Source organism: Schizosaccharomyces japonicus, assembly GCF_000149845.2.
Source record: "Schizosaccharomyces japonicus yFS275 unplaced genomic scaffold supercont5.3, whole genome shotgun sequence".
NCBI classification, from domain to species: Eukaryota; Fungi; Ascomycota; class Schizosaccharomycetes; order Schizosaccharomycetales; family Schizosaccharomycetaceae; genus Schizosaccharomyces; species Schizosaccharomyces japonicus.
The window spans coordinates 760,081-784,978 of NW_011627862.1; the positions used below are offsets into that span (position 1 = coordinate 760,081).

The window sequence follows — 24,898 nt, forward strand, 5'->3', positions numbered from 1 at the left end:
GTTTGTCGTCGCTATCTGCATGCATGACCACAACCAGCAACAGGGCAAACCCGGTAGCGGTTGTTTGGGTCCGTGAACCATTTGATTAAACATTCAGCATGGCCTGAATGAGAACACTCGTGACAATAGGTCAACAGACCGCTCAAAATGCGATTACAAATAATACAGCGTCCCACCATTTGGCAGTTCGGGCAACAGCTCTTAGCACCAGGAATAGAATGGTTTTGTTCAAGCGGTTTGTTGCAGTGACTACAGCCAAAGCTGACATCACGATTTGCAGAATAAAGGTATTTCAATTCGTCTGAAGGAGTAATTTTGATAATGTTTGCAGCTTCTACGAAAAGCTTTTGTCGCATTAAAAGCTCAACGTATCCAGAAACCATGTCTATAAGCTGAACATCAGGCAAGTTAATATGTACGTCAGAAAACGTTATATAAACAGCAGAGCCAGTTTGACAGTCGGAGTTTCTGATGCACATAAGTAGAGTAGACGTTATAATGTTGGCGAGTTTAAAAGGTGTCTCGATGCTGTCGGTGGATTGGGATAAATACATTGTGTTGGGATACTCGTATATTAGTTGTCCATGGAATGATACCTCATTCAGACTACCAATTTCAGACGAATGGTTCAGCGCGAGTCCGAAAGAATTAACATTAGTTGAGGGCCTCCGATTGATGGCCATTTGCGAAGGTAACGACTGTGAGCCTATAAGGTTATTTGTATTGTATGAGGATTGCCAAGTGACAAGAGGGCTCGGTGCGCGATTGTGCGAATGAGATTGATAGGAAGTCAATAAATCAGCATTGCTTCCTTCACGATTGCCAACATCGAAAGGATCGCGCGAGCTCTCAATAGAGTTTGAATAGGCTGAACTTAGAAATGCAACATCACTATCCTCGTTTGATGTTTCGCTCGAACTTTCCATTGACGTGGCTGCTATATCGGAAAAATCGTCATCTTCATCTGTGGTATCCAGTTGCTCCTCCTGTGTCGATTTTCTTTTGTTAAGTTCCCTTTCAATATTAAGTCGTAAAACGAAGCTTAAGGTACTCCACACTTCAAAAGCGCCAGAATTTCCAACCTCCAGAGCAGCCTCTGCATTGTTTTCACAAGTGGTTAATGGGTGACCTCCAAACCTGTACTTCTTGGCCAGAGTAACAAATTGGCTCGAATCGCTTGTTAGAGAAGAAAGCGTTGTAAGAGACTGGGCGGTCGGCGGGGGAGCTGATTGCAATGTATCTCGGTTTTTGCGTAAGTAGTTAGTAAACTCAGTAGGCTGTGGATTACTCAATGCTGTCTTTAACGAATTGATGTGTGACTTGAGGGACGGAAGGTTGGGAGTGATTGCATTGGCCGATGATTTTGCACAGCGGCTGGAGACAACGGTAAGATCGTTTTGTGGAGACCACGCAACCACTGCTGTGGGCAGCATGTCTGGGAAGCTAGGGGCATGTTCAACATTTGTTTGAGTAAACGTCTGATCACGACCACAGGACCAAAGAGTGGTGGGAGACTTCCATTCGATGAACGAAACATTGTTCTTCTGAATTTCCACAGTACGCAGGGGTACAAAGGGTCTATGAATGTCCCATATGCATATGCGCGCATCACCTTGTAGAGAGCAGCTGGCCAATTGGTGCGAAGGAGTATTTGAAGTGTTACTGGTCTCCATCGAATTTGTGACACCGGTGCGATAGTTGGAATGCTACAAATAGCCTTCTTGCTGCCCTCTACCTCCCAAATTCGGATGTTTTATCTCGACCACAAGACGCCAGTAAGGTGCCTGTCGGGTTGTATCGTACGCAAAGTGCCAAGAAGTTGTGGGCTGCAAGTTTGGAAAGATACGATGAAGGCATACGAAGGTCCCATCGCAAGACAGCACCATTCTCATATGCACTTACAAACTCATTGGTGTTATTAGGAGAAAAACAAACGTCTCGTGCGGCCTCGCACTTTCCGTTAAAGGTTGCACGCGATGTAGGTTCCCGGCAATCCCAAAGCTTAATTAAGCCGTCTTGTGATGCTGTGATGGCAGACGCCGTGAAAAAAGGAGAAACATCAACACGGTGTACAGCACGTGTATGCTCACTGTAGACGTAAGTCATTTCCTGTGTGGTGCTGTCCCACACGTTTAGGCTGCCGTATGGAGAACATGTAAAGAGTAAATGCTTCGAAGAAGAGTTACCCCATTTGACATGATTCCAGGAAAAGGATGTGTTCGGACGGTAGTTTGTACGGAGATTAGCAACGTCTTTCGGTTTCTGTAGCCCGGTAACAGAGACAAGCTTCAGAAGCTCTCTGCCTGCGAGTGCAACCATAGACCGCTCGGCGTTTATGGCGAAAGCTGTGATAGATGCTCCTGCATTGTAGGACCAGTCAATGAATGGATGTTCCCGTTTTACTTCTTTCGACTGCTGTACCGTTTTCTTGGAAGCAATTTTGGAGTATGTTGGTCGTGGAGACTTCACGTTCCATTGAAAGGACATGATGAAAGATTGCTTTTCAATATAGACTCCGCGTTAATTAGTAAAAAAAAAAACTCTCGTAAGTAGGATCAAAGATGAGGAAACAAATATGACATTGGCCGAAGAAAATGAGAACAAAATGAGCAGCGAAAAAAAAAATTCCAGAATATAAAGAATTGACGGAATTTAGCAATAGATTGTTTTTCGATGAACTGACCACGCATAAATGGTCCTTTTAGGCCCAAGCAACAACAACAACAATTAAATGAAAACTAAACCGATTACAGAAAGAAAAATATAATAAGATGTCAAGAATTGCGTTTTAGAGCCCGAAACAAGCTCTAAGAACCTGCCCGTTTCAGCTCGGCTAGTGCTGTCAGTGTGCCCCTCCTGGTGGTGGTGTTTTGCTTGGTGGAGGGTCTGACATGTCGCCGTTGCAATTCATTGTAGCTCGTTAAAAGTGATTAAGGTTTCATTAGCAAATTGTACTAAATAAAATAACGCACCCTAACAACAGTGCATGCTCCAAGAGTTCCCCGCCCCACCCCCGCCAGCACGACCCCCCCTTTTGCCCCGTGCTGCGGAAGGAATGAGAAACCATTCGCGATACGTGCAGTAACGCGTGTCCGTTCTCAGCATCTAATTGGCGAGCTCCACAAGTGATCTTTGACTTCCCCGCTTCTCCGCTTTTCTAATGGGGTTCCAAACCAATCGTAAATGTGCAATGCAGCGATAAGCGGCTTATTACGTATGCCGCTGCACCCCTGATCAAGCTGACGTCAGGCTGAATCTTGGGAGCGAACCCAACGAAGCATGCGGTAACCCCGAGTTCTTCGATGATCAGGTTCCGTCTGCGGATGCCGACATATGGTGATTGGATAAGAGCACATACTCTAACCCTCGACGATCTGAGTCGGTGCACGCGAGTGAGGGTCAGTGGTCTATAGCGCCTGGGGAAAAGTCTTCTCACTCACCCCAGAATGCTGTGGGCTTTTGCACTCGTTTAGAACTGATTAGTGAGTGGGTTGACGTCATTCGAGTTCCTGAGAGAGTTCGTCCTCAGAAGCCATGACGTATGACGCGCAATCTGAGTGATTGGACAACCTTGAGCAATTAAGAGAAATTATCCGGGAAGCCCCTGCAAAATTGTGGGGAACCTGGGGAACGTGGTCAACAATTGCACCAGCGATCACCAATTCGTGTTTGGCTCATAGTGTAAGGGAATGAAATGACGAGCTTCGCCAATTACTGCTTTGTTTTGAATTTTGACTCCCAAAATTCGTCTCTAACAGCTTTAACGGGTCGGTACGAGCTTTTTTCGACTTCTTCACTTCCCCGCTTTTCTTTTCGTCCTATTCTTAGTAACATGACGTAGGCTCGGCTTTCGGCTCTTTCTGATGTCATATCTCAGGTTATGCGGCATCCCCTGTCGCCTAGGAAAGTGAGTATAAAAGGGGCAACATCCCCCCTCAGTATCCTGTACATTTGAAGCTTTAGACTTCTATCTTATTACGTTCACGACTCGTACCGATTTAGACTAAAGGCTATTTCTCTTTTGCCTTTGATTCCTTGGTACTTACTTTTTATTATTACGACCCTCTCTTCACTCGCCTAGACCGTGTGATTAAAAAACTTTCTTGAACCTTTTTGGCTATCGACAAGTTTTTACGAATTTAACATTTCCGTTTATTATTATTATTTTTAAGCATCTACAACAACTTAACAACCATGGCACAAACTTTTGAGCAAGCTGTTACCAAGCTCGTTAGAGACTTTGAGTACTCCGATGAGCAGCTTAAGGAAGGTGTGAAGGAGTTCAAGCAACGCCGTTTGGAGGGTCTCGCCGCCGACGGAAAGATGCTTGCCTTGGCTCCCACCTTTGTTACTGATGTTCCCCACGGTGATGAGACCGGCGACTTTTTGGCTCTCGATTTGGGTGGAACCAACCTTCGTGTCTGTCACGTCAAGTTGATTGGCGGCGGCAAGTACGAGATGAAGCAATCCAAGTTCAAGCTCCCTCGTGAGTACCAACAGAACGAAGAGGTTGCTCCTCTTATCGACTACATGGTTGATGCCATTGAGAAGTTTGTCAAGGACAACTTCCCCGAGAAGTTCGGCTGTGCCGACTCTGAGAAGCTCCCCTTGGGTTTCACCTTCTCTTTCCCCATGTCCCAAACCTCCATCACGGAGAGCAAGCTTTTGCGTTGGACCAAGGGTTTCAACATCCCTGAGGTTGTCGGTGAGGACTTTGGTCAAATCTTGAACGAGCGTATGAAGGAGCGCAATGTTCCTGTTGTTATGGAGGCCATTTGCAACGACACTGTCGGTACTATGGTTACTCGTGCTTACACCTCCGACGCCAAGAACACCTTCATGGGTATTATCTTCGGCACTGGCAGCAACGGTGCCTACATTGAGTGGACCAAGAACATCGGCAAGTTGAACGGCGCAACCGATGCCCCTCAAATGGCCCTTAACGTCGAATGGGGTGCCACTGACCTTGACATCTTGCACCCTACCCGTTACGATCTCCTTGTTGATCACGACACCCCCAACCCCGGCAAGCAAATCTTTGAGAAGCGTGTTGGTGGTATGTACCTTGGTGAGCTTTTCCGTCGTGCCTTGTTCCACTTGATCAAGGTTTACGGCTTCAGCAACGGTATCTTCCCTCCCTCCATGACTGATGCTTGGAGCATTGACACCTCCATCTTGTCTGCTATTGTCAAGGAGCGCACTGCTGACAATGTCCGCAGCGTCTTGAACAAGTACAAGATCCGCTTCCGCTCTGACGAGGAGGCTCTTATGTTGTACGACTGTGCCTATGCCGTCGGTCGCCGTGCTGCTCGCATGTCTGCTATTCCCATTGCTGCTATTTTGGAAGAGACTGGTCGTCTTGGACAACCCGCCGATATTGCAGTTGACGGCTCTGTCATCGAGTACTACCCCGGCTTTGAGAACCTTATCCGTGAGGGTCTTCGTGTCTTGATTGGTGAAGAGAATGAAAAGAAGGTTACCATGGGTATTGCCAAGGATGGCAGTGGTATCGGTGCTGCTCTTTGCGCTCTCCAAGCTCTTAAGCAAAAGAAGAACTAAGCTTGTGAGGTACGACACTACATATGATTCATAAGTCTTTGGCCGTCATCGTTGTCTCGGATGCAGTCGCTGGTGTGAAGTGAGCATTCCATCTTTTGTCATCTCAGCGCCAGCAAGTTTGCTTCTGGTCATCGGCGTAATGCATATTCCTCTTGCAGCTGGCTCAGGATCCCGCTCGTTTGTTTTTGAACCGGCGCACACTCTGATCTGTGTGTAGTCTTGAATATTTTTTTTCTTTTTGGAGGCTATTACTGTTATGTTTTTAATGTGAAAAAGTTTCAGAGGATTTTTAACCGGGCAATGGGGGGAATGGTGGGGTGCGAGTTTTGTGATTCATATAGGAGAAGGTTTAATGACTGGTTCCAGCATCTTGGTGATTGATGGGGAGACGTTTCATTGCTATTACGTCTAACTGTGTCTCATTCAATTTCATCCATTAGTTTCATTACTAGCGAGGTGTTGATCCGTTGTGGCTACTACTACCAATTGTCTCTCTAGACGGACTTGGGCTTTTTGGCTCCGTACTTGCTACGAGAAGTGATGCGACCTACGACACCGGCAAGGTCGTAGGCGCCTCGGACAAGATGGTATTTCACACCTGGACAGTCTTGAACACGTCCGCCACGGACAAGGACAACGGAGTGTTCTTGGGCGTTATGACCAATGCCTGGTATATACGCAGTGATGGCTCTGCCGTTCGAAAGCTGGACACGCGCGACTTTACGAATGGCGGAGTTGGGTTTCTTGGGTTTCATTGTGAACACCTTTGTACACACACCCTTTAAAAAGGGGTTTCCATTAAGAGCAGCAGAAGCTGGGGGTTTCTTTTTTTTCTTCTTACGAGCACCCCGGAGGACTTGATTGAGAGTTACTTGTAGAGGAGAAAATGTGTGAAACTGAAAACTGGCGGGTTTCGTCCGGAAGACAGCAGAAACTGTCTTGGACCACAAAGAGAGCGTCGAGAGCATGAAAAGTAATTTCACTGAACGAAGGGCTCCCACTTGCACTTTTCTGTTTTGCGTCTCATATTGAAGGTGTAGCTGTTTTGTGGGGTGTAGTGCATGGTCCGGGTCGGACAGGTTTGATGCAGTCTGTTAGACTATTCTTTATTTGTTAATAGTGTCTATTACAAAGGGTTTTACTCGTTTCAATTGATGTTGTTTGAGTGATACGTAGTCTTGTTGTGTAAGCCTGGCCTTAAGCCATATTCACCTAGTACCGTTAAGTTTCGTCCAATCGACAGTAGGGTAGTCAGTACTAATTGAGATAAATCGCCCAAAAGCGATCAACTATGATGGTTATATATATTTCACGTACTTTCACCAAATTTGTACTTCAACTTTTGTTCATGCATTTGTTTTTCTGTATATAGCAATTTTAAATCTGTATCCTAATATTATTTAAAACGACATTGTTTGAGCTAATCCCTTTTAGGAGAATATTTAGTTGCGGCATTGGGAGTTGGGATTATTGTGGATCATCTATTTGTTGTGTAGATGTTTAATTTCCCTATTAAGTTGTATGGTAGAGAACAGGTGTTTTTAATTTTATGCATGGTTCTATTTAATCACGGATAGACTTAGTAATTAAAAATCTATATGACCGAAACAGCAAACATCAAGGAATTTTTGACAACAGCTAGGAACATTTTTTATCTTAATAAGTTAAACAGAGAAGCAATGCTGAAAATAGTTTGATTTATGTGTTTTTTGCGCATTTTTTATACTAAAAACTATGGATTTTGCATTCTCGTATACAAGTTAATCAAAAAATTCAAAGTGGGCTAGCGTCTCCGTAACTTAAGAAATATAATCAGAATTCTAAAAATGAATTGTGCAAATTCGCAAACTCAAGCGCGTTTATTATGCACCAGTTATGCATTGATCCATCAAATTTAAACTTCCAAAGCACAAATTACGAGTGATTTATATGACTCAGATACTGTAGCAAATTGTGTTTCAATAATAATAAACCTAGGTACTACTTTTAACAGTATATGGTTTACGTATGATGTATATGAATATATTCGGTAGACATGATGTAGAGATAGTTGTTTGTACAAAAAAACGGTGCCCACCAAGTAGAGTTTGAATAATGTCTCCACTAGACTATAGTTCTATCTAAAGCTTTAAGTTGTATCTTTTTTTTTTTTTAGGCTATGAAGAATTACAGCTTAGACTAAGAGCATCAATATAATATGCCCGAGAAAACTACATGCGAAATTAGTAAGTAAAGTATGAATAATGGATACAGATATAACTGCAGCCTATTCATAAGATGTTGCTAGTCGTTTTGCTTCCCCATAGCCATGTCATAAAATTCCTACATTACTTTACAAGTGATTATCAAGAGTTTCTTAAATACCAAAATAAATCTGTATATGATAAACTTGAATCCCTCTCCTCTTTGGCGGCGCATACATAAGATTTATCTATCCATTGCTTCACTTATACCACATAACGCACGCATTTCTTCGCAAAATATAAGCAAATCAGTATTTATGATGAACCCATTTTATGTGAAATGCTTTTCCATCTTGATAATTTTTGCTTCATTTCAATAATGACAGCTATCTTCATTCAATGTTACCTGTAATGCAGTTTCTGTTATCTTCTTTTTTTATTTTTTATGCAACTCTTTTCACTTAAATATCGCTTCTTGCGTTTTCAGTATTACTGTTTTACAACACAAGTGCTCATCGTTTTCGCATAATTTTCAACAATTTAGCATTCAATTGCCATTTACGAATGTCTAAAAACACCGATTTGCTGTAATTAACACTGTTTTTATTTTCTTAAGACCTTATTGTCCAGCTCAGCTAGTTTACTAAACTTCCAGCAACTCGAATATTTTTATGAAATGTCCTTGAACAGTTCACGAAACGCAAAAAAACATTTTAAATACAAAGAATAAGCATATAAAATTATGCTGAAGTGATTTGTTTTCCAAATTTCCCATTCATTCTTCTGCAATTGCATTAAATGCACATTTTAGTCCACTAAATCGCCGTCCGACCCGTGCTTGTGGAAATGCAATCGCATGTAACGCTCACGATCATTCTAATAATTCTTGAACGCAAACTTCTACAGAAGTGTATAAAATCAATTGGTTCATGACAATGAGAACAACATCGACATCCCCACAAGTTAACCACAAGCATTGATCTTCAATTGAATATCTCCATTTACTTCTCATTACTCGTATCCCAGGGTTCGTCAAGATAAAAACCTTAACCTTATTTACCACTACACCATTATCAAGCAACCTTGACTGAAAAGCTCCAGTACTAAGTTGCAAACGGAAACAGCTGTTTTATCTTTATATTTTACCCTTAAACCAACATTTTTATTACCTTCTAGATATCAAACAAATCCTATGAAAACTCCAAAAACGGACGCAGTTTTCGATATGTTGCGTCGAATTCTGTACGAGTCTCCGGGGAGAAAGCCCATTCCCATGGATACAGCTGCATTACGCCGTCACGAATACATTTCGTTGGCTTGGAACTTGTCTCGGCAGGAAAAACGGTGTCAACAGAGTCTTCAGTTGCGAAAGCAGTACCAAGAGATGCAAAGGTCGTGTCAGGAACTTTATGAGATCAGTCGTGTCCTGTTTGACAAAGCTATGGCGGAGCCGAAAGAGAGGCGGTTTCCCGTAGATATGCGTATTCCAACGGAAACACCTCCTCGTAGCGCGTAGAGCAGACAAAGAGCCCAATAAAATACACCCATGCCAGTTCAGTTCCCACTTGACACACCGTGCTTCCAGACATGGAGAACGTTTCCATTTCCATTCCCTTTTCGTTTTTCCTTTCACGTCTCTCTTTATTTTTATCAATCCGCTGTTTTTCTTCTCGACCTTATAGCCAGAAGCGACGGCGGTCGGATTCTTCACCAGCGTTACTCTCGAAGAAGACCTCACCCTTCTTGTTGTCCCAGATGCCGCGTTGCACCATGCGAAGCCGCATGGTAAAACGGGGACCGAGTTCCTGGAGACCAGCTCCAATTCCGTCGGGCATTTGAGACTTTTCTTTGAACATGTACCGATGACGACGGAAAAACAGAAAGTCGCGCTGACAGTGAATGGTTACAACCTGCCGTCCTTGAATCTGAGGTTGTTGCAGAAAGAGAGACTGAAATGCACGAGCGACAGTGATACCGAGACGCGTCGAAAAGTTATTGATGATTAACTCGGGAATATGACCGGTGGCGCGTCCGTGATTCGAGATTTCTTTCGCCAGCTGTAAACTGGACAATGTAAAGTAGAATGACGGTCCGCTGGGTAAGTGGACGAGCGTCAATGCGTTCGTAACTTTATGGTCTTCATTCAGTACCAGCAGGTCTGTGTAGCCTCGTTTCGAGGCGGCCTCGGCTATTTCGTGTATTTCGATGTTGCCGGTACGCTTCCGGAACTCTGCGTTAGGGAAACAGTCAAGCAGCTCGCTAGCAAACTCATAAGCTTTACGCGAGGCTCGCTTACTAGTCGTTACGAGTAGCTTAGGAGCGCGACGTTCTTCGTTATAATAAGACGCGTATTCGTCGTCCTGCAATTCTGCCTGTAGTTCCTCGTCTGGTTCTTCCTGAACAAGAGTTTCATCGTACACACGTTTTGACTCGATCGTTTGCGGCACATTCTCAGCCAACCGGGTCTCACGAAGCTCTGGATTTTTTTCTTCTTCTTTCTTGCGCTCCTTGCGTTTTTCGAGCTTCTCCTTTTGTCTCTGCCGCAGCATCTGCAGGTAGATGTTCTGACGAACAATCTTGTTCCGGATTTTCACCATTATAAGCACTTAACGAACTCACGTCCCAAACTCGCCGTGGTAGGTTAAGGGAAGGTGCAAATCCGTAGAGCAAGCGCATTTCGCACTGCACCGAGCGTTAGCAAGATGCGTTAGGCTGCCGAACAAATTTAGCGATGAGTCCGAATGCACGGTGATTCTCGTTATTACAGATAACGAGTTCTCTCGAATAAGTTCCATGGACAAGTGGTGGGGATGTGGGATAATGTGGGATAATGTGGGGATGTAATTGAATGCTGCTACAGTAGTATTTCGCTTAATACGACTGGCTTTTGAACCAACTTAATGAAGGACCTGGACCATTCCGCGACCCTTTGTCTCGTTGCGAATGAGTTCTTCAATGGTTTTGTAAGCGCCTGGCTGAACAACGACTACGAGCTCGTACTCATCATCAATGTTTTCCTCCTCCACCTCGTCTGCCATTGCCTTCAGGCGATCACGAAGCGCCTTACCCTCCTTGACGCTCGTAACAATGCTCACACGCATACGAGCACGCTCAATCGGAAGCACGTTTTTTTGCTGAAGCATCTTAATGGCTTCCAGAGCTTGCGATTTTGCGTTTTTGGACGTAGACACCGAAAAACCGCTGTCAGTGAGGGCCTTCTCAATGATGGTTGAGGGGTAAGGAAGTTTGGTATTCGGGTTCATGCACATTGAAGCAATGTGAGACACGATATCGCGGAACATTGACGACAACTGGTAGTTGCGCTCCTTTTCTCCGACTTGAAGGTCGCCCTTCTTCAAAATTTCCAAAATAATCTCGTCCTGGTTGTCGGTTCCGAAAGCCTTTTTTAAATCCTGTTTACCCGCAACCAGACCCTTCGAAACATTCGTAAACACACTGTGAATCTGCAATACCTCGTCCAAATCCGTCTCACTAAACGACGCAGTCAGCACACGCGAAAGGCTCAGAAAATGCGGCTACCCCGCAAACCTTAGTCGGCTTCAAAACGCAGATCGCCCTCGCCAACCAGTAGAAAATCTCCCGTGCCGATCCACCACTGATCTACACAGAGAAATGGGAGCGACAGGGATCCAATACGGGCACAGGTGGGGGCGTCTGGGGGTCTTGAGAGGAAACGGGCAGCTCCGTTAAGAAACATACATTTTGTTACGCCACTCCATCACCTTGTTTTTGTAGCAAGCGATTTCAAAGCGCTTGCCTCCACGTTTCATCTTGACGATGGAGACATTTGTCAGCCGAATCTGACCGGACGGTTGATTAATGGCCATAGTAAATTTTTGGTAGAGTGCAGGAGAGCAAATACGCCAATTACCGAGCTATACTGAGCGACAGTAATCGGCAGGAAAACCTAGGTTTCAGCAGTTGAGGTTATTTGGGTGACCCCATTATCCCACCAACCACCATAAAATCCCACTTTGTCAAATGACCCCCACATCGTCTCTTTCTTGCCTGCTGCCTAGGCTCTCCAAGCATTAGAAGATGCTGGCGAGCAAGATCAGATGGTCGCGGCACATGAAGCTGCCGCCAAATCCGTTCGCAAGTGAAGTAAAATACCAGCTACCAGCAGTGCCAAAAGAGAAGCGGATCCGGTATTGGGACATAGCAGTTGGTGATCTTGTTCTCGTCGCAAAGGGTCCAGGAGCCGGTCAACGGGGTCGGGTGCTCGAAGTCAATCCCAAGACCAACGGTGTTGTCGTCCAAGGAGTAAATGTCCGAACCGTTAAAGTTCCCGAATACCTCCTGCAACCACAGGATCGAGATGGCAAAGAGAAGCTGATTGACGTGGCACACGAGGTTCCCTACGACAGCCTGCGTCTGTTGACACTGAGTACGGACGAAAACGGAGAGCAGGGATTAAAACCGTAAGTAAGTTGGAGGATGTCGACCCCGTATCGACGAAAACGGAGTCGAGACTCAAGGTCCAGTCGAAAGGCGTCCTTTCATTGTTCTACAACAAGTGCTGTGCTAACACATCGAAGTGTCGAAATTAAACGCGGCAAACTCTTTTTCAACAAAGAGAAAAGACAACTCACTTGGAAAAGATGGATCGTGGGTGAAAATCGGTTTCTGCCCTGGCCAAAGGCCCCAAATAATCGTCCAAAACCCGTTGTCGGACCTATGGATACGACGGAGGCCATAGCCGCCCAGGTTACTTGGAAGCCCACGCTGGAGACACCGCCCATTCCACTGTCTGTGTCAGACGAATTGCATTCAAGAATGTCGAGACGCAACAGAAAAGAATGGGCTCGGGAAACCAACAAAAACCTCACCGAACACATTGCCGTTTCCCTGTTACAGGCAGACAAGCGGCTAAAGGAAAGGTTGTTGCAACAGGAGATGGAAAAGAGAGCTTCACAAGCGTCCGACACAGGTTCCAAGCAGGTTCCCAACAAACCTGTGTCCCAGTAACGAATACCGAATGAGAATACAGGATAAGTAATGAATAGTAATAGCCGTAGAGGGAGAAATGATATGGTAATCTTGCGAGCTTAAGCACATGTAGGTTTGCTGTTATATTCATTCACATTCATTCACATCAACATTAGGAAAAGATGCACACAATTAGGCGTAACACACCGCCCCAATTTGCTACCGAATATGGGCTAAATCCTCCAGGTTTAAGCCGGAAGAAATGGTGTCTGCTTTCGTCGTGTTGGCTTGAGCCGCAGATGGTAAATCCTGACTGAGAGAAACGCCAATTTCATCAAGCACTTGATCCACAAGTTCGTCTGCCTCTTCCTCATCTTCATCTTCCAGACCTTCCTCAAACTGCTCGTCTATCATGTCTTGTCTCTGTTCCATCATATCGTTTTCACGCTCGAACTGCTGAGTGATACGCGTCAGGGCAGGAAGGTTTGCTGAACGATTCATTCGCGTAAGCAGAGTCGTAGCACTGCGCATACTTGACATCATTTGGTCACTCGACCGCACCGTTGTAAGTCTCAAACCGATTGCCTGAAGCTGTGTCTTTGTATTTTGCATTCGTTTCCGACTGTTTCGCAGGCGCATAAGATCCCGGGCCTGAACTCGAGCAGCACCCACATTTCCGGCCTTTGCATTAGCTTTAATCTCTCGAATGAGACCCTTCTCTCGCTGGTCGAGTTTCAGTTGTTCACGATCCAATTCACGTTCCGCACGATTCAATTGCCGTTGGTGGGCCCTCATAACTTCAGCAGGCGACCGCTGCTTCCCGAAAATCCAATCAAACATGCCCATTCCGGCCAACGTCGAAGAGTTTTATGTTGCTTTCACAGGTAGCTTGGATGGTGGTGAAAAGCCGCTATCAACGCTGTTACTGCTGCTGCCAGGAGGGGGAGAAATACACTGCGGTAAGGAACACTACTAGGCCCCATAGGCCCGCCAGTCTAGTGTATAAAACACTCAGACAGTCCAAGTGTGCACGAAAGATGCTGCTGGCGAGAGAATGTTCCACACCATGAAAGCCGATATTATTGCAGTTTAAACTGACGGTGTGCCGCGTAGAACCTCCGCGGCGACTCAACTGTAGTCGTCTTTTTTTGGTTCCTGCTGGACATCGCCGAAGGTGTACTCCTTACAAAACTCGTTTATATCAAACAACGTAAAAAAACGATCTTCGGGTGTTTCGAATGTGCAAGAATGGACATTAAAGGGCTTTTAGAGACAAACGATGTTCGTGAGGAACACACTTTTTCCAGTGAAGCTGAAACGGTGCCAGACACACCAGCGAAACATAATCCATCAAAACGGAAACGCAGCGAGGAAAAACCAGCTGCCTCATCGAATACTGCAGTTATGTCGGCCGCGACAAAACGACCCTCAGCATCGCTTCGCTTTGAACCATCGTTCTTGGGCACGACGAAGATGTCGGGACTTGTCCGAGTGATTGGTAATTTTTTACAGCATTACCTCTTAAATGACACGGTGGGAGTTATGGAGGTGCGTGTTTGACAAGCGTGAATCCTGCAAATTTCACGCACAGTTTGAATGATTTAACCGCTAACATTTGTGTTTGACAGATTGAAGCTAAGGTGGGCAACATTATTGATCCTCAGACAAACAAACGACTCGTGCTTCCTGTTCTCAGCGAGTGCGTTCTGAATCCAGAGTTTGCTCCGAGTGTGAATTTCCGAAGCGATATGACTCAGTCGGAACACAAGCACTACAATGACTTTTTAAATACGGCGTTTGTTAACGCCCAGCGACCAGGCCGTGCCCCAATGAAGTACAAACATACAAAGGAAATCGACAAATTTTTCGAGAAAGCTTCTCATGGAAAGGTCCGTGTTTCGCGAAATGTCGCCGACAACACGCTTATGGCCTGTATCGAAAAGCGCCGGATAGCAGACTTGTTCGTTTACTGTCCAAACAACCATTTCGACTTTCGAATCAGCATCAGCGATGAAATTCCGGTGCCGTTGCCCAAGGACGAAAGCAAACCGTCGTTTTCACGCGAAAAGGACCGTGTTGGATATGTGCACCAAGATATCCACATCGATCTTACGCAAACATATCAAAAAAACGCACGCTCAGGAACAACAAGCAAGCGTCACGAACTCGAGGTTGAGTTTGGAAACACGCCCAAACTTAGAGAGTATGCGGAAAGCGCCAGAAACGGTTCTCCCCTTGCTTGGGAACGCGTGCTGAATCTCTTCGTGGAAAATATTCGCATTCTTTTGCTACAAACTGCCTAAAAAAGGGCGATTGCAGCTTTTCTGTAATTGTAATGGAACATAGAATGCCACGAAGACCACGATTGTTTCTACAACCTTACTTTCCAGTGCTGCCAAAACCACCGGCACCACGGACAGTGTCTTCAATATCGCTGACCTCGACCACAGGAGGCGTCATAATGCGCTCGAGAACGAGCTGTGCGACTCGGTCTCCCGGAGAAACAACATAGTCTTCATCACTATGGTTGAACAGCAAGACACGGAGATGTCCACGGTAGTCGCTATCCACGACACCGGCACCAGTATCGATAAAGTGCTTAAACGCGAGGCCGCTGCGAGGAGCAATTCTTCCGTACGTGTTTTCGGGCACAGCAATGATCAAATCTGTCTCTACGAGTCCTTTTCCGTGTTTGGGAATAATTGTTTCGCGTGCTGCATACAAATCATAACCAGCAGCATGCTCCGAGCCTCTGGTAGGTATGGTAGCCTTGTCGGAAAGACGTTTGACCAAAAAAGACATGACAAAAAGTTGATTTTCTTACACGAACGAGGAAGAATAATTGTTGGTAAAGGAAGAGTTGGGCGACATGGTTGGTACGCGTTATCCCCCATGCACGCGTTTTGACGCGTACGCGATTGAATTAAGTGAGCCAGTGACAGAATGCCCTCCTATCGCTATCAAGACTTTTAATGAAAACACGGCACGCGTAGTAAACAAACAAACAAAACGAAGAAACACTTGTTAACAAAACTATCGACTTACTGTAACGGCCGCCTCAAATAACAATTTCGCACTCGGCTCATCATAGAATACGAAACACAAAAGCACTTTAAATACACCATCATAAACTATAACAACTTTTCCAATGTGTGAGAAACATATGCAAGGAATGTGAAGAAAAAGAGAAAGGGTCTCAAAAGAGTAAAAAGGAAAATCGGAGAAAACGGTGACATAAAAACTCTCATAGTCCAAAAACATTAAAGGAGGAAAATCACCCGGCACATAAGACGTTCTTGTGCTTGAGGGCAAGACGAAATGCAAAGACTACATTAGAGAATGCCTCTAGACTGCCGTCAACGTAGTCGAATTGCACCTGGGTACAGTCCATGGCATTAAGCAGCTTAATAAAAAGACGCACGGAGTATGGTTTCAAACCACGGTGGTCAAACGTATGCAAAGAGAAGCCTTCCGAAAGGCACGTAAACTTTACACAGCCAGTCTGGTAAAGTGCCCATTTTTGCAACACATCAATCAGTGTCTCCTCAAGCTTGCCCCGACTGCACCGGCAACAAACGAGAACAGACGGCAGACGCTTCTTGCGGGAGCGGCCAAAGAACGGCAGATGAAGGAATTTAGAAAACATGCTTCGGTTGCGATTGTCGGGAGGAAAAAGCAATTCGGGTTCAAGAAAACCAACGTCGGACTGGGATGACCGCCGGCCAACGGGCGAATTCAAGGGATACGGACCTTTGCCATTCGACAACAAATCCATGTCGAACAAGGGCACGGACGCGGACCGTAGGTGCGTATCAGTGGTTTGGCGTGTGCGTTCCATCTCCAGCTGGGCCATGGATGCCGGACGCATGGACGCGGCCATAGTAGCAGACGACCCGTTCACTCGTCGTTCTCCATTCGAGTATCCGTTAGAGGCTTCGTACGAGGAGACAGAATCGTTGCTCGGACTACACAGTCGGTCGCTTGACCACATGGTCAGACGTGGGAAGACACGCTCATAACCGTACTTGGGAGTTGCTGAAGAATCGGGAGTCCGTGTAAACTCACCGGAAGAGTATGGGTCGAAATGAACATCCTCGTCCGTAGGACGTTCATCCACCAGCAACGGTTTCGGCGGTTTGTCGAAGCGAACGACTTTTTCACAGCCAGCATCGTCAACGGCACCCGCCCGCAAGATGGGAAACGACTCGCGGAAACACGGCCGATGCTCCGCTGTTGCTGATGAGCGACTGCGTGAAAGGACCTGGTTGTGTACGCGAATGAACTCACAAAAGTCAAGCTGCTTCAAGCCTTGTGAGTTATTCATATTAGCATTGCGGCCTCCGAGCAGTCGCTCCAGACCGTGATAGATGCGCAGCTCTGTAGAGCTAAGATCATTGAGAACGCGCTCGCGAAGCTCGGTAACGCGAAGATCCTTGCACAGAATTTGCAGACACTCAAGGATGTTCTCGTTCAGCGAGACAGGTGTCCGAGAAGGTAAGGGCAACGTTTGGTCAATGCTGGAACCGTCGTCCACACGGACATTAGAGCATTGCTTCATGAAAGGGTGTTGCCAAATTTCAGGAATCGTTATGCGCTCCAGCGGATCGACTGTCAGCATGCGTTTCAGCAGATCCTTTGCATACGGCGACAGGTGAGCTGGGAGTACATAGCGACCCATAATAATGCGGTGGAAGACACCAGCAACACTGGTGTCGTCGAACGGAAGTGAGCTTGACAGCAAGGCATACAGAATGACACCGCACGACCACACGTCGGCGGGCTTTCCTCTGTACTGTTGCTTCTTAATGATCTCTGGCGGCACGTAGTGCAGCGAGCCGCAACCCGTCTGCAGCATTACGCTTTCCGGCTGAACACGAGCCATTCCAAAGTCGGCAATCTTTACTGTTCCTCGCGTCGGATCAATCAGAATGTTCTCAAGCTTCAGGTCCCGATGACACACCCGAAGCCGATGGCAGTACGAGAGTGCGTTTAGAATCTGCCCAAAGAAATTGACCGCCGTCTGCTCATCCAACGGTCCGTTCTTGCACACGTAGTCGTAGAGCTGGCCGCCTTGGACATACTCGAGCGCGAGATACAGGTTCGTGCTGTCTGTCCACACGTCGTACAGCTGCATGATGTTCGGGTGCTGCAACAACCGCATAAGAAGGATTTCGCTCCCTACAAACGCAGCAGCTCGTGGAATAATTTTCATAGCCGCCAATTGGCCTGTTTCTGTATGCTTCGCCAGTCGCACGCAGCTCGAAGACCCGGCTCCCAGCGTCTTTCCCAGTCTCCAGACACCAATGACATTTTTGTGTTTCTTCACCATTCGGCGTGTGCTTCTCTAACAAACAGAATCGTGTTTCCGTGTTCCGCTCGCTGTTGTCCTGCTGCAAATGTGTTTAAGAGTCTCTCGACACGCCGTAAGCGCTTCAATTCCTCAGCAATGCTGCTTACGCCTTTTGTCGTCCACAATTGCACGCACACACGCTGCAAACCAACGCGGACAATCTCAGAACTGCGACTGCAAGCCACGTAGACTGAGCAAATGAGTGGATGATCGAGTTATAGACGCTTGGACCTGTGTGCGAGGAGACTGCAGTTTTTGTGTCTCAGACAGTATTGAAATGTGTTTTATGCCTGTTTTCGCTGCTCCAAGCTTTGCTCGCCAAGTCCTGTTTCCTCAACTGTTCTACAACAAAGGTCCTGCTTTTCTAGCGGTCCTAGTATGGTCCAGTTTAGGTTACCTCGCTCCGTTCAAAATGCTCTTCCTGCCAATATTCAAACACCCTAAGGGAAAGGGCGAGGCCCGACCGAACGCACGACAGCTGAGACCACCAACAACCACTGAGAAGTGATCTGCCGGAACCACAACGGTCCCGCGGCATTTAGGCATTTCCGCGGGAGCACGGGAGCGAAGCCCAGAAAACACAAAAAAACAGTTCTAGCGCGTATGACATGTGAGGATGAGACCTCTTTTTGTCCGAGGACTCTCCACTATTATAGAAACGTCCTCGGAAATTTATGAGTCCACAGTCCTGTTCGTTTGTGCACAATTTCAGAACAAGCAAATAGAGCCAGTGGGGCGAAGGTCGTGCGATCGCTAAAAGGTCACTGCTGCAGATGACTGACACTGGTCAATGCTTAGACGACCGCTGTCCACCTCGAGCTCGCGTTGTTTGTTCCACATTGGCCGTTCAAGCGAAAAGACAGGCGTGTTACTGATCGCAGCACGCGTTGCAGCAGCGACACTAAATTTGTGGCTTGGTATGACCACGACGCCTGACGTAATTTCGTATCGTTACGTGTTGGCGGGAAATACGACGAGATCGAGCTGCAAATCGAGCAGGTCGGCAAGCATTCAAAAGGTTTTCGTTAAACGGTCTCGCGCTCGGTAGAGGATGCAGTTTGGTGGTGAGTGGGGTGAAGTGGGGAGGTGGTGAGTAGTAGGGCAGGGGCAGCGAGGAGGTAAAAATGAGCGGAGGGGGGACGTGGGTGCCGGAAGGGAGGTGCATGAGAAGTGGAACGGGTCCTATTTATAACATTTCGACGCGTGAACGCGTAGAGGTGGTCTTTTCGTGTTCCACGCGTTTTACTGGCCTTACGCGAGGAACGCGTCGTGGGTCTACGCGTCGCGCAGAGTGCAACCTTAACCGCGTTAAGGTTTACGCATCTTCCCCGCGTTCGTCTCTAGTTTCCCGCACCGCAGCTCTCCGCAGTTCCCCGCGTTTTCTCTTCCCCGCAAATGTAAACCTAAACTCATTTCATTCCATAAAACTGAATTCACAAATCATTGCCGCGGTGCTGTACCGTCTGGGCTGTTTTCGCCGCCATTTACGTCCTCCTCCCTCACCTTTTTTTCAATGGCTCGAAGGAGCTGGAGAGACGCTCCGTCGCTCGAGGTGTAGTCGACGGGAAGACCCAAGGCAGCAAGGATGTTGAGACCGCCTTGCGAATTGAGAGCCGACTGGAAGGATTGAAGAGCCTGGGCATATTGCGGACTGCTGACAACCTCCATCACACCCTCATACGTGGATTCAGTGTTTGGAGGTAGGGTCTGCTGCAATGCCTCAGGCAGCGACCGGTGCAGCAACGGAGACACGTTCGCTGGTTTCAGCACGTCCCACAGGTCCACATTGTTGCGAGGACCGGCACTTTGCAGGGCTCGAAGAATGCGCTGGATGGCGTCTGCGTTTTGTGGCTGTGAACTGGCTTGGTTGGGAGGAGGAGCAGAGTCTGTTGCAGATGCAGCTGCTGCTGTCGCTGGAGTGACAGGCGTTTCGGAAACGACGGTGGGAACAGTCTCTTCATCTACTTGCATATCATGTGGCTCGTCTCCTTCATTTTCTTCAGACAACGGCTGGTGCTCGATGTGATAGTTCACAAGCTCCTCGTATGCCTCGTCGTTCCCAGAATCCCGTTCCTGCATCCAGTAGAATAAACATTGCGAAGAGGATGGATACTTAAGCATGTAGACTCGACCTGTATTGCATTGGGACACCCGTTCAAATTCAACTTCGTCTGGAAAAACTACAACGTCCTACATTACCAAAAAATCGTTAACAAACATATGTCGTTGAACATGGCCCCACTGTGGTTATCCGTACATCTTCTTTCACCTCAGTGTTTCTAGGACGCCATGAGAAGTGCATAAGACCGTCCTCCTCGACGTTCATTTCCACATAACTAAAATTTTGTTAATAAAACCACTTCCCCATGAGTTGACAACAAACCCTTTGGTTTTGTCTGCCTGAAGGATCTTTGTTCCTTCTTTTCTACGCAGTTTTCCCGCTTTAAACTGAAGTAATGGCATTGTAAGGATTGAGGTGGTATGGAAGCGAAATCGGCTAGTGAAGCTATGAAGTATAGGTAAGAACACTCTTTACGAGCACGACAAGTGTGGAAACCGAAACCTTCTCATCCACAACACGGTTTTACCTTCGCTCTACTCATTCACATTCAATGTAATTATATTAAAACAGAAACCCATTAACCATTTCATGCACACTATGACATACAAACTTTGTGTCTAAAACAACCACAGCAACAACAGAGGAAGGGTAGTCGTAATCAGCACCTTCAATGTACTAACACGGAGTTGCTCTCCATCACTAGTTGCATCGACCGAAGCCGAAACGCTCGAGACATGAGACTCGTCATCGTGAGTTGTGTTAACGAGGACTGGAGTGGGCTTTGATTTACCCTTAGGCACCTCACCTTCTTCTTCGCCCCATTGGAAGACGGACCACATGTTCGTGGGGCCCTCGATACCGAGTGGCCGACCAGCTCCCTTCTTAAAGTAAACCTTGGCCTTTTCGGGCATCTCTGGCAAGACGGCCCACGAAGTAAAGTTCGTTGAGTTGGGCGGACATACGCTGGGCTTACCGTTCTCCAAATACTTTTTACCATTAGAGGCTTGGCCGTATTTCTTGAACTGTTTACGCAGGGTGTAATAGTTGCGAGAGTACTGGCGTTCACCATCCTTGTTTATGACGACGAGTCCGTAGTTGTTCGATTCGGCCGTGTACTCGTACACCAGTCCTCCCGAAAATACGTCTGTCATGGGCGGGCTGTAAATTGCCTCCACCTCGGTGAATGGACGATTAGGAGTCATGTCCTCGTTGATCTCAACGGCGTTGCAGCCATACTCGGAAAGAAAGAGAGGAATGGAGTAGTTGGCAAACTCACGTACACGGTCTTGGTATCCAGAAATTAGCAAGCTCGAATAGCCACACCACTCGTACATGTTGAAGGCGTAAAAGTCTGCACGTTCATTGTCCTCTCCACAATTGAAGTAGTGCGCAAGCTCCAACCGGTTTTCAGCGACATCTGCAGCAGAATAACCAACGGGAATTTGACGCTTAGAATTGGCCTTAATATAAGCTTTCACATCACGAGTAGCAGCCTTAACCCAAGTAATGGCTGTTGTGTCCTCATCGTTGACGACCTCGTTTCCTGAGAAGAAACCTAACACGTTGTCATACTTCTTGAACACGTCAACCGTTGCAAAAAGATGCTGGAGGTAAACATGGTTGTATGACAGGGCAGGTTCTGAACGGGAAATCGAATGACGGAAGGTATTAAGATCCAGAAGCAGGTAAATGCCCGCATCATCTAATGCCTTCATACAGTAGTCATGGTCGGCAGAGTTGTCAACCTGGTACACACGAATAGTGTTAATACCAAGATCCTTGAACACCTTAATGTCCTTCACGCAAGACTCAGCTGCCAGAGGATCAATAAGAGAAGAAGAACCTCCGGGCTGGTAATCAACACCTCGAATGAAAAACCGCTCGTTGGTCACCGAATCAAAGAAAGCATTTCCCTTAACAATGATGGGGTTCACCTTGGCCTGTGCGACTAAGGGAGCACTTAGGCCAGCAAGGAAGAGCAAGGCGCGAATAAGCATCAGAGAGAAAACAGAAAAGCAAATTAAGAATACAGCTGATAATAAGAGCTACACAAGCAAAACGTGCGCTTCGGAGTGTTAGGTATGCGTGAAAGGGCCAGAAGGAAAGTAGCTGTATTTATACCATATTCTGTTAATGTAAACAAATTAAGGTTTTGCGTTTAAAATAGGAATATACATAAAGCATATAAGACCAATGCTTCTTGCGTTCGTTCCATACCAGGTAGTGTATAATCTCTGTACAATTTGAGTTTTTTTTCCAAAACTGAATTGGGTCTCAATGTGTTTGTAAACATGGGAGACAGGTGCGTGTACGTTAGAAACCCTTGACCCAAGTAATTAACCAAAAATGTGAATAGAAACCAATGTCCATCGCCTTACTCTAAGCCTTCTTGCCGGCATCTTCTCTCAACGAAACAATTCTGTTCAGAACAAGCTTGTCAGCAGTCGAATCCTTGTCCAAGCAAAAATGCCAACACGCATGCCTTGGAAACGAACACACTCGGGATTCGTAGTAGGATTCTCATTGCTAGTCGCAGAGTGAGGCCAGGGTGCAGTCTTGATGAGGTCGTGAATACCCGACTCGACCAAAGCATTCTTCAATACAATTTCACTTTCAGGATTGATTGCATCTTGCAACTCATGCTCCTTCAAACCGGCGGGGTTGTCGCACTTGAACAGGTTGTTGAACAGGCGTGCCTCGGATAAGCGGACAGGACTGTTACTTTGCTTGTCTTCACATACCCACTGGATGAAAGTCTTGGGCTTCTTACGGGCGGCAGCGTCGTTTTCGTAAGTGGCAACGAGCTCAACAACGTTACCGCTCTCGTCCTTGACTACCTTCTTCACAGAGATGGGGTGGGGCACACGGAACAGACCGACGGGTTGGTCGGGGGTCAGACGGTAAAAGTCTGGCGTCGTCACCTCGCTGAAATCAGAACGGTCAATGTAGAGATGCTTAGTGAAGTACTGCTTGCGCGAACCCATTGCGGCATCCTTGGGGTTGAAGGGAATTTCAATCTCTTCACGGAACGACTCATCAACATTCTCAATGGTAATCTTCAGAGGATCCAAAAGAAGCATCAAACGGGGAACACTGTTCTCAAGGAACTTGCGAACAACGTTCTCGAACCGTGCAACCTCGATGTTGCTAACGGCAGTGGTGACACCGACCTCACTAACAAAATCAAGAATAGCACCAGGAGGTACACCACGACGTCTCAATGCTACAAGCGTATACAACCGGGGATCATCCCAACCACGAACAAGACCGCCCTTCACCAACTTCATAATCTTGCGCTTGCTCATCAAGGCGCCCTCCAAATTCAAACGACCATACTCACGTTGGGCAGGACAGTAGACTTGGAGCGTATTGCAAAGCCATTCGTAGCTGACACGAGAGAGGATGAACTCAGTTGTACACAGAGAATGCGAGATATTTTCGAAAGAATCGACCAAACAGTGCGTAAAATCGTATGTGGGATAGATCTTCCACTTGTCGCCCGTACGGGGATGAGATGCGTTGAGCACACGGTACGCACACAAATCCCACATCTGAGGATTGCCATCCTCCAAGTCCTGCTTCATGCGCAAAATGGCCTCCTTGGGCTTGTATTTTCCATCGCGCATGTTGCGGAACTCCTGCAAAGACTCCTCAACAGGACGGTTACGATGAACACAAGCGTAGCGAGGACCGCGTTCATCACCTCCTCGAGCCTTCTTGATTTCAGCGTCGGTACAATGGCAAACGTAACCCTTGTCCATCAAAATGAGCTTCTCAGCAAGCTCATACAGCTGATCAAAGTAGTCGCTGGAGTATGTAATTTTGTAAGGCTTGAATCCCAACCAAGCGATCAAATCCTTAATGCTCTCGAAGTACACTTGCTCTTCGGCCTCAGGGTTTGTGTCATCGAAACGCAAGTAGCAAATACCGTTGTGATACTTGGCAAAGCCAAAGTTAACCGCAATGGCCTTGGAATGGCCAATGTGCAGGTATCCATTAGGCTCAGGAGGGAAACGGGTTACAACGCGACCACCAGTGGCTGCTAAATGCTCCTTCATACGCTCAGGGTACATCTGTGTGTTACCTCCAGCCTTATGAAGTTTGGCGAGGAAGCCTTCCTCGAACATATTGTAAGTTTTAGGTACTTTTTGAGCGGGCTTTGCATTTCCCTTCTTCGGAGCACCGCCCTTCTTCTTCGTGACAACATCTCTCTCATCCTTAGGGCCCAGAAGAGCCAAATAAAGGCGATCAATCGTTTGCTTGACCTTCAATTGAGCAGCCCATTTAAGAACGGGATGGGTACGAAGAGCGGAAGCTGTCGCGTTCAACGACCGATACCGTTGCTCCTCAATAGTGGCCTTGTGTTCATTAAGATACTCCTGAACCAGTTTTTCGATCTCTTCGTCCGTGCAAACGACACCAACGCCAGCAGCACGGTCGAAAGCTGCGTCATCGATTGTGTCTGCCGTCTTACAGTAAGCAACGGCTGATGAGACTTGCAAGTTTGTCTTCAAATCGCCTTTCACAATACGGTCGGCGACGTACTTCTCGTGCTTCAAGACATTTTCACTCTTTTGCTTCACAGCTTCGTTTGCGAGAAGCAAAAGAAGGTTTCCCACAGACTTATCACAGCCTGTTTCACCCACACCGGCCAAGTTAATGACACGATCCAGCGAAGCCGTCAGGTTCTTGTTCTTCAACGTGTCCGTAACACGGGTCTCATTTAATCCAGTTCGCAAAAACTTCTCGTTCAGAGCCTCCATAGACGAGTCCATTGTAATTCCCCAGTAATGT

The 24,898-nt window shown here is 46.7% G+C and overlaps 14 protein-coding genes across 14 annotated transcripts; 4 read left to right on the top strand and 10 right to left on the bottom strand.

Moving 5' to 3' along the window:
• Positions 1 to 11: 11 nt before the first annotated feature.
• SJAG_04496 (WDR24 family WD repeat protein) lies at positions 12 to 2,487 on the bottom strand (the record flags this gene model as incomplete). Its single annotated transcript, XM_002175556.2, has 2 exons — positions 12 to 1,706; positions 1,804 to 2,487. 2 exons carry the CDS (start codon positions 2,485 to 2,487, stop codon positions 12 to 14), a joined length of 2,379 nt encoding a protein of 792 aa, XP_002175592.2.
• Positions 2,488 to 3,901: 1,414 nt separating this feature from the next.
• On the top strand, positions 3,902 to 5,845 carry SJAG_04495 (hexokinase 2). The gene has a single exon (XM_002175555.2). It carries the CDS (start codon positions 4,195 to 4,197, stop codon positions 5,557 to 5,559), a length of 1,365 nt encoding a protein of 454 aa, XP_002175591.1. The 5' UTR covers positions 3,902 to 4,194; the 3' UTR covers positions 5,560 to 5,845.
• An 82-nt stretch (positions 5,846 to 5,927) lies between these two features.
• On the bottom strand, positions 5,928 to 6,602 carry SJAG_04494 (putative mitochondrial 37S ribosomal protein MRPS12). Its single transcript, XM_002175554.2, has one exon. It carries the CDS (start codon positions 6,525 to 6,527, stop codon positions 6,054 to 6,056), a length of 474 nt encoding a protein of 157 aa, XP_002175590.1. The 5' UTR covers positions 6,528 to 6,602; the 3' UTR covers positions 5,928 to 6,053.
• Positions 6,603 to 8,804: 2,202 nt separating this feature from the next.
• SJAG_04493 (ribosomal protein subunit L28) lies at positions 8,805 to 9,914 on the top strand. Its single transcript, XM_002175553.2, has one exon. The coding sequence runs from the start codon at positions 8,935 to 8,937 to the stop codon at positions 9,256 to 9,258; it is 324 nt and encodes a 107-aa protein (XP_002175589.1). The 5' UTR covers positions 8,805 to 8,934; the 3' UTR covers positions 9,259 to 9,914.
• SJAG_04492 (brix domain-containing protein Rpf1) lies at positions 8,851 to 10,373 on the bottom strand. Its single transcript, XM_002175552.2, has one exon. The coding sequence runs from the start codon at positions 10,337 to 10,339 to the stop codon at positions 9,419 to 9,421; it is 921 nt and encodes a 306-aa protein (XP_002175588.1). The 5' UTR covers positions 10,340 to 10,373; the 3' UTR covers positions 8,851 to 9,418.
• A 266-nt stretch (positions 10,374 to 10,639) lies between these two features.
• SJAG_04491 (SBDS family ribosome maturation protein Sdo1) lies at positions 10,640 to 11,590 on the bottom strand (the record flags this gene model as incomplete). Its single annotated transcript, XM_002175551.1, has 2 exons — positions 10,640 to 11,234; positions 11,463 to 11,590. 2 exons carry the CDS (start codon positions 11,588 to 11,590, stop codon positions 10,640 to 10,642), a joined length of 723 nt encoding a protein of 240 aa, XP_002175587.1.
• On the top strand, positions 11,452 to 12,855 carry SJAG_04490 (ribosomal protein subunit L40). The gene is made up of 2 exons (XM_002175550.2): positions 11,452 to 12,184; positions 12,302 to 12,855. The coding sequence occupies exons 1-2, from the start codon at positions 11,802 to 11,804 to the stop codon at positions 12,729 to 12,731; spliced, it is 813 nt and encodes a 270-aa protein (XP_002175586.1). The 5' UTR covers positions 11,452 to 11,801; the 3' UTR covers positions 12,732 to 12,855.
• A 56-nt stretch (positions 12,856 to 12,911) lies between these two features.
• Positions 12,912 to 13,538, bottom strand: SJAG_04489 (vacuolar sorting protein Did4; the record flags this gene model as incomplete). The annotated part of the gene is made up of 1 exon (XM_002175549.1): positions 12,912 to 13,538. The coding sequence occupies one exon, from the start codon at positions 13,536 to 13,538 to the stop codon at positions 12,912 to 12,914; it is 627 nt and encodes a 208-aa protein (XP_002175585.1).
• Positions 13,539 to 13,598: 60 nt separating this feature from the next.
• Positions 13,599 to 15,797, top strand: SJAG_04488 (RNA 5'-triphosphatase). The gene is made up of 2 exons (XM_002175548.2): positions 13,599 to 14,240; positions 14,321 to 15,797. The coding sequence occupies exons 1-2, from the start codon at positions 13,941 to 13,943 to the stop codon at positions 14,993 to 14,995; spliced, it is 975 nt and encodes a 324-aa protein (XP_002175584.1). The 5' UTR covers positions 13,599 to 13,940; the 3' UTR covers positions 14,996 to 15,797.
• Positions 15,072 to 15,494, bottom strand: SJAG_04487 (deoxyuridine 5'-triphosphate nucleotidohydrolase; the record flags this gene model as incomplete). The annotated part of the gene is made up of 1 exon (XM_002175547.1): positions 15,072 to 15,494. One exon carries the CDS (start codon positions 15,492 to 15,494, stop codon positions 15,072 to 15,074), a length of 423 nt encoding a protein of 140 aa, XP_002175583.1.
• On the bottom strand, positions 15,676 to 19,219 carry SJAG_04486 (CAMK/CAMKL/GIN4 protein kinase Cdr1). Its single transcript, XM_002175546.2, has one exon. The coding sequence runs from the start codon at positions 18,019 to 18,021 to the stop codon at positions 15,967 to 15,969; it is 2,055 nt and encodes a 684-aa protein (XP_002175582.1). The 5' UTR covers positions 18,022 to 19,219; the 3' UTR covers positions 15,676 to 15,966.
• Positions 19,220 to 19,438: 219 nt separating this feature from the next.
• On the bottom strand, positions 19,439 to 20,588 carry SJAG_04484 (19S proteasome regulatory subunit). Its single transcript, XM_002175545.2, has 3 exons — positions 20,426 to 20,588; positions 20,300 to 20,378; positions 19,439 to 20,232 (listed from the first exon to the last, which is right to left on the bottom strand). The coding sequence occupies exons 1-3, from the start codon at positions 20,503 to 20,505 to the stop codon at positions 19,483 to 19,485; spliced, it is 909 nt and encodes a 302-aa protein (XP_002175581.1). The 5' UTR covers positions 20,506 to 20,588; the 3' UTR covers positions 19,439 to 19,482.
• Positions 20,589 to 20,721: 133 nt separating this feature from the next.
• On the bottom strand, positions 20,722 to 22,101 carry SJAG_04483 (sporulation specific 1,3-beta- glucanosyltransferase Gas4; the record flags this gene model as incomplete). Its single annotated transcript, XM_002175544.1, has 1 exon — positions 20,722 to 22,101. One exon carries the CDS (start codon positions 22,099 to 22,101, stop codon positions 20,722 to 20,724), a length of 1,380 nt encoding a protein of 459 aa, XP_002175580.1.
• A 426-nt stretch (positions 22,102 to 22,527) lies between these two features.
• On the bottom strand, positions 22,528 to 24,879 carry SJAG_04482 (cytoplasmic glutaminyl-tRNA ligase Qrs1; the record flags this gene model as incomplete). Its single annotated transcript, XM_002175543.2, has 1 exon — positions 22,528 to 24,879. The coding sequence occupies one exon, from the start codon at positions 24,877 to 24,879 to the stop codon at positions 22,528 to 22,530; it is 2,352 nt and encodes a 783-aa protein (XP_002175579.2).
• Between the last annotated feature and the right edge of the window lie 19 nt (positions 24,880 to 24,898).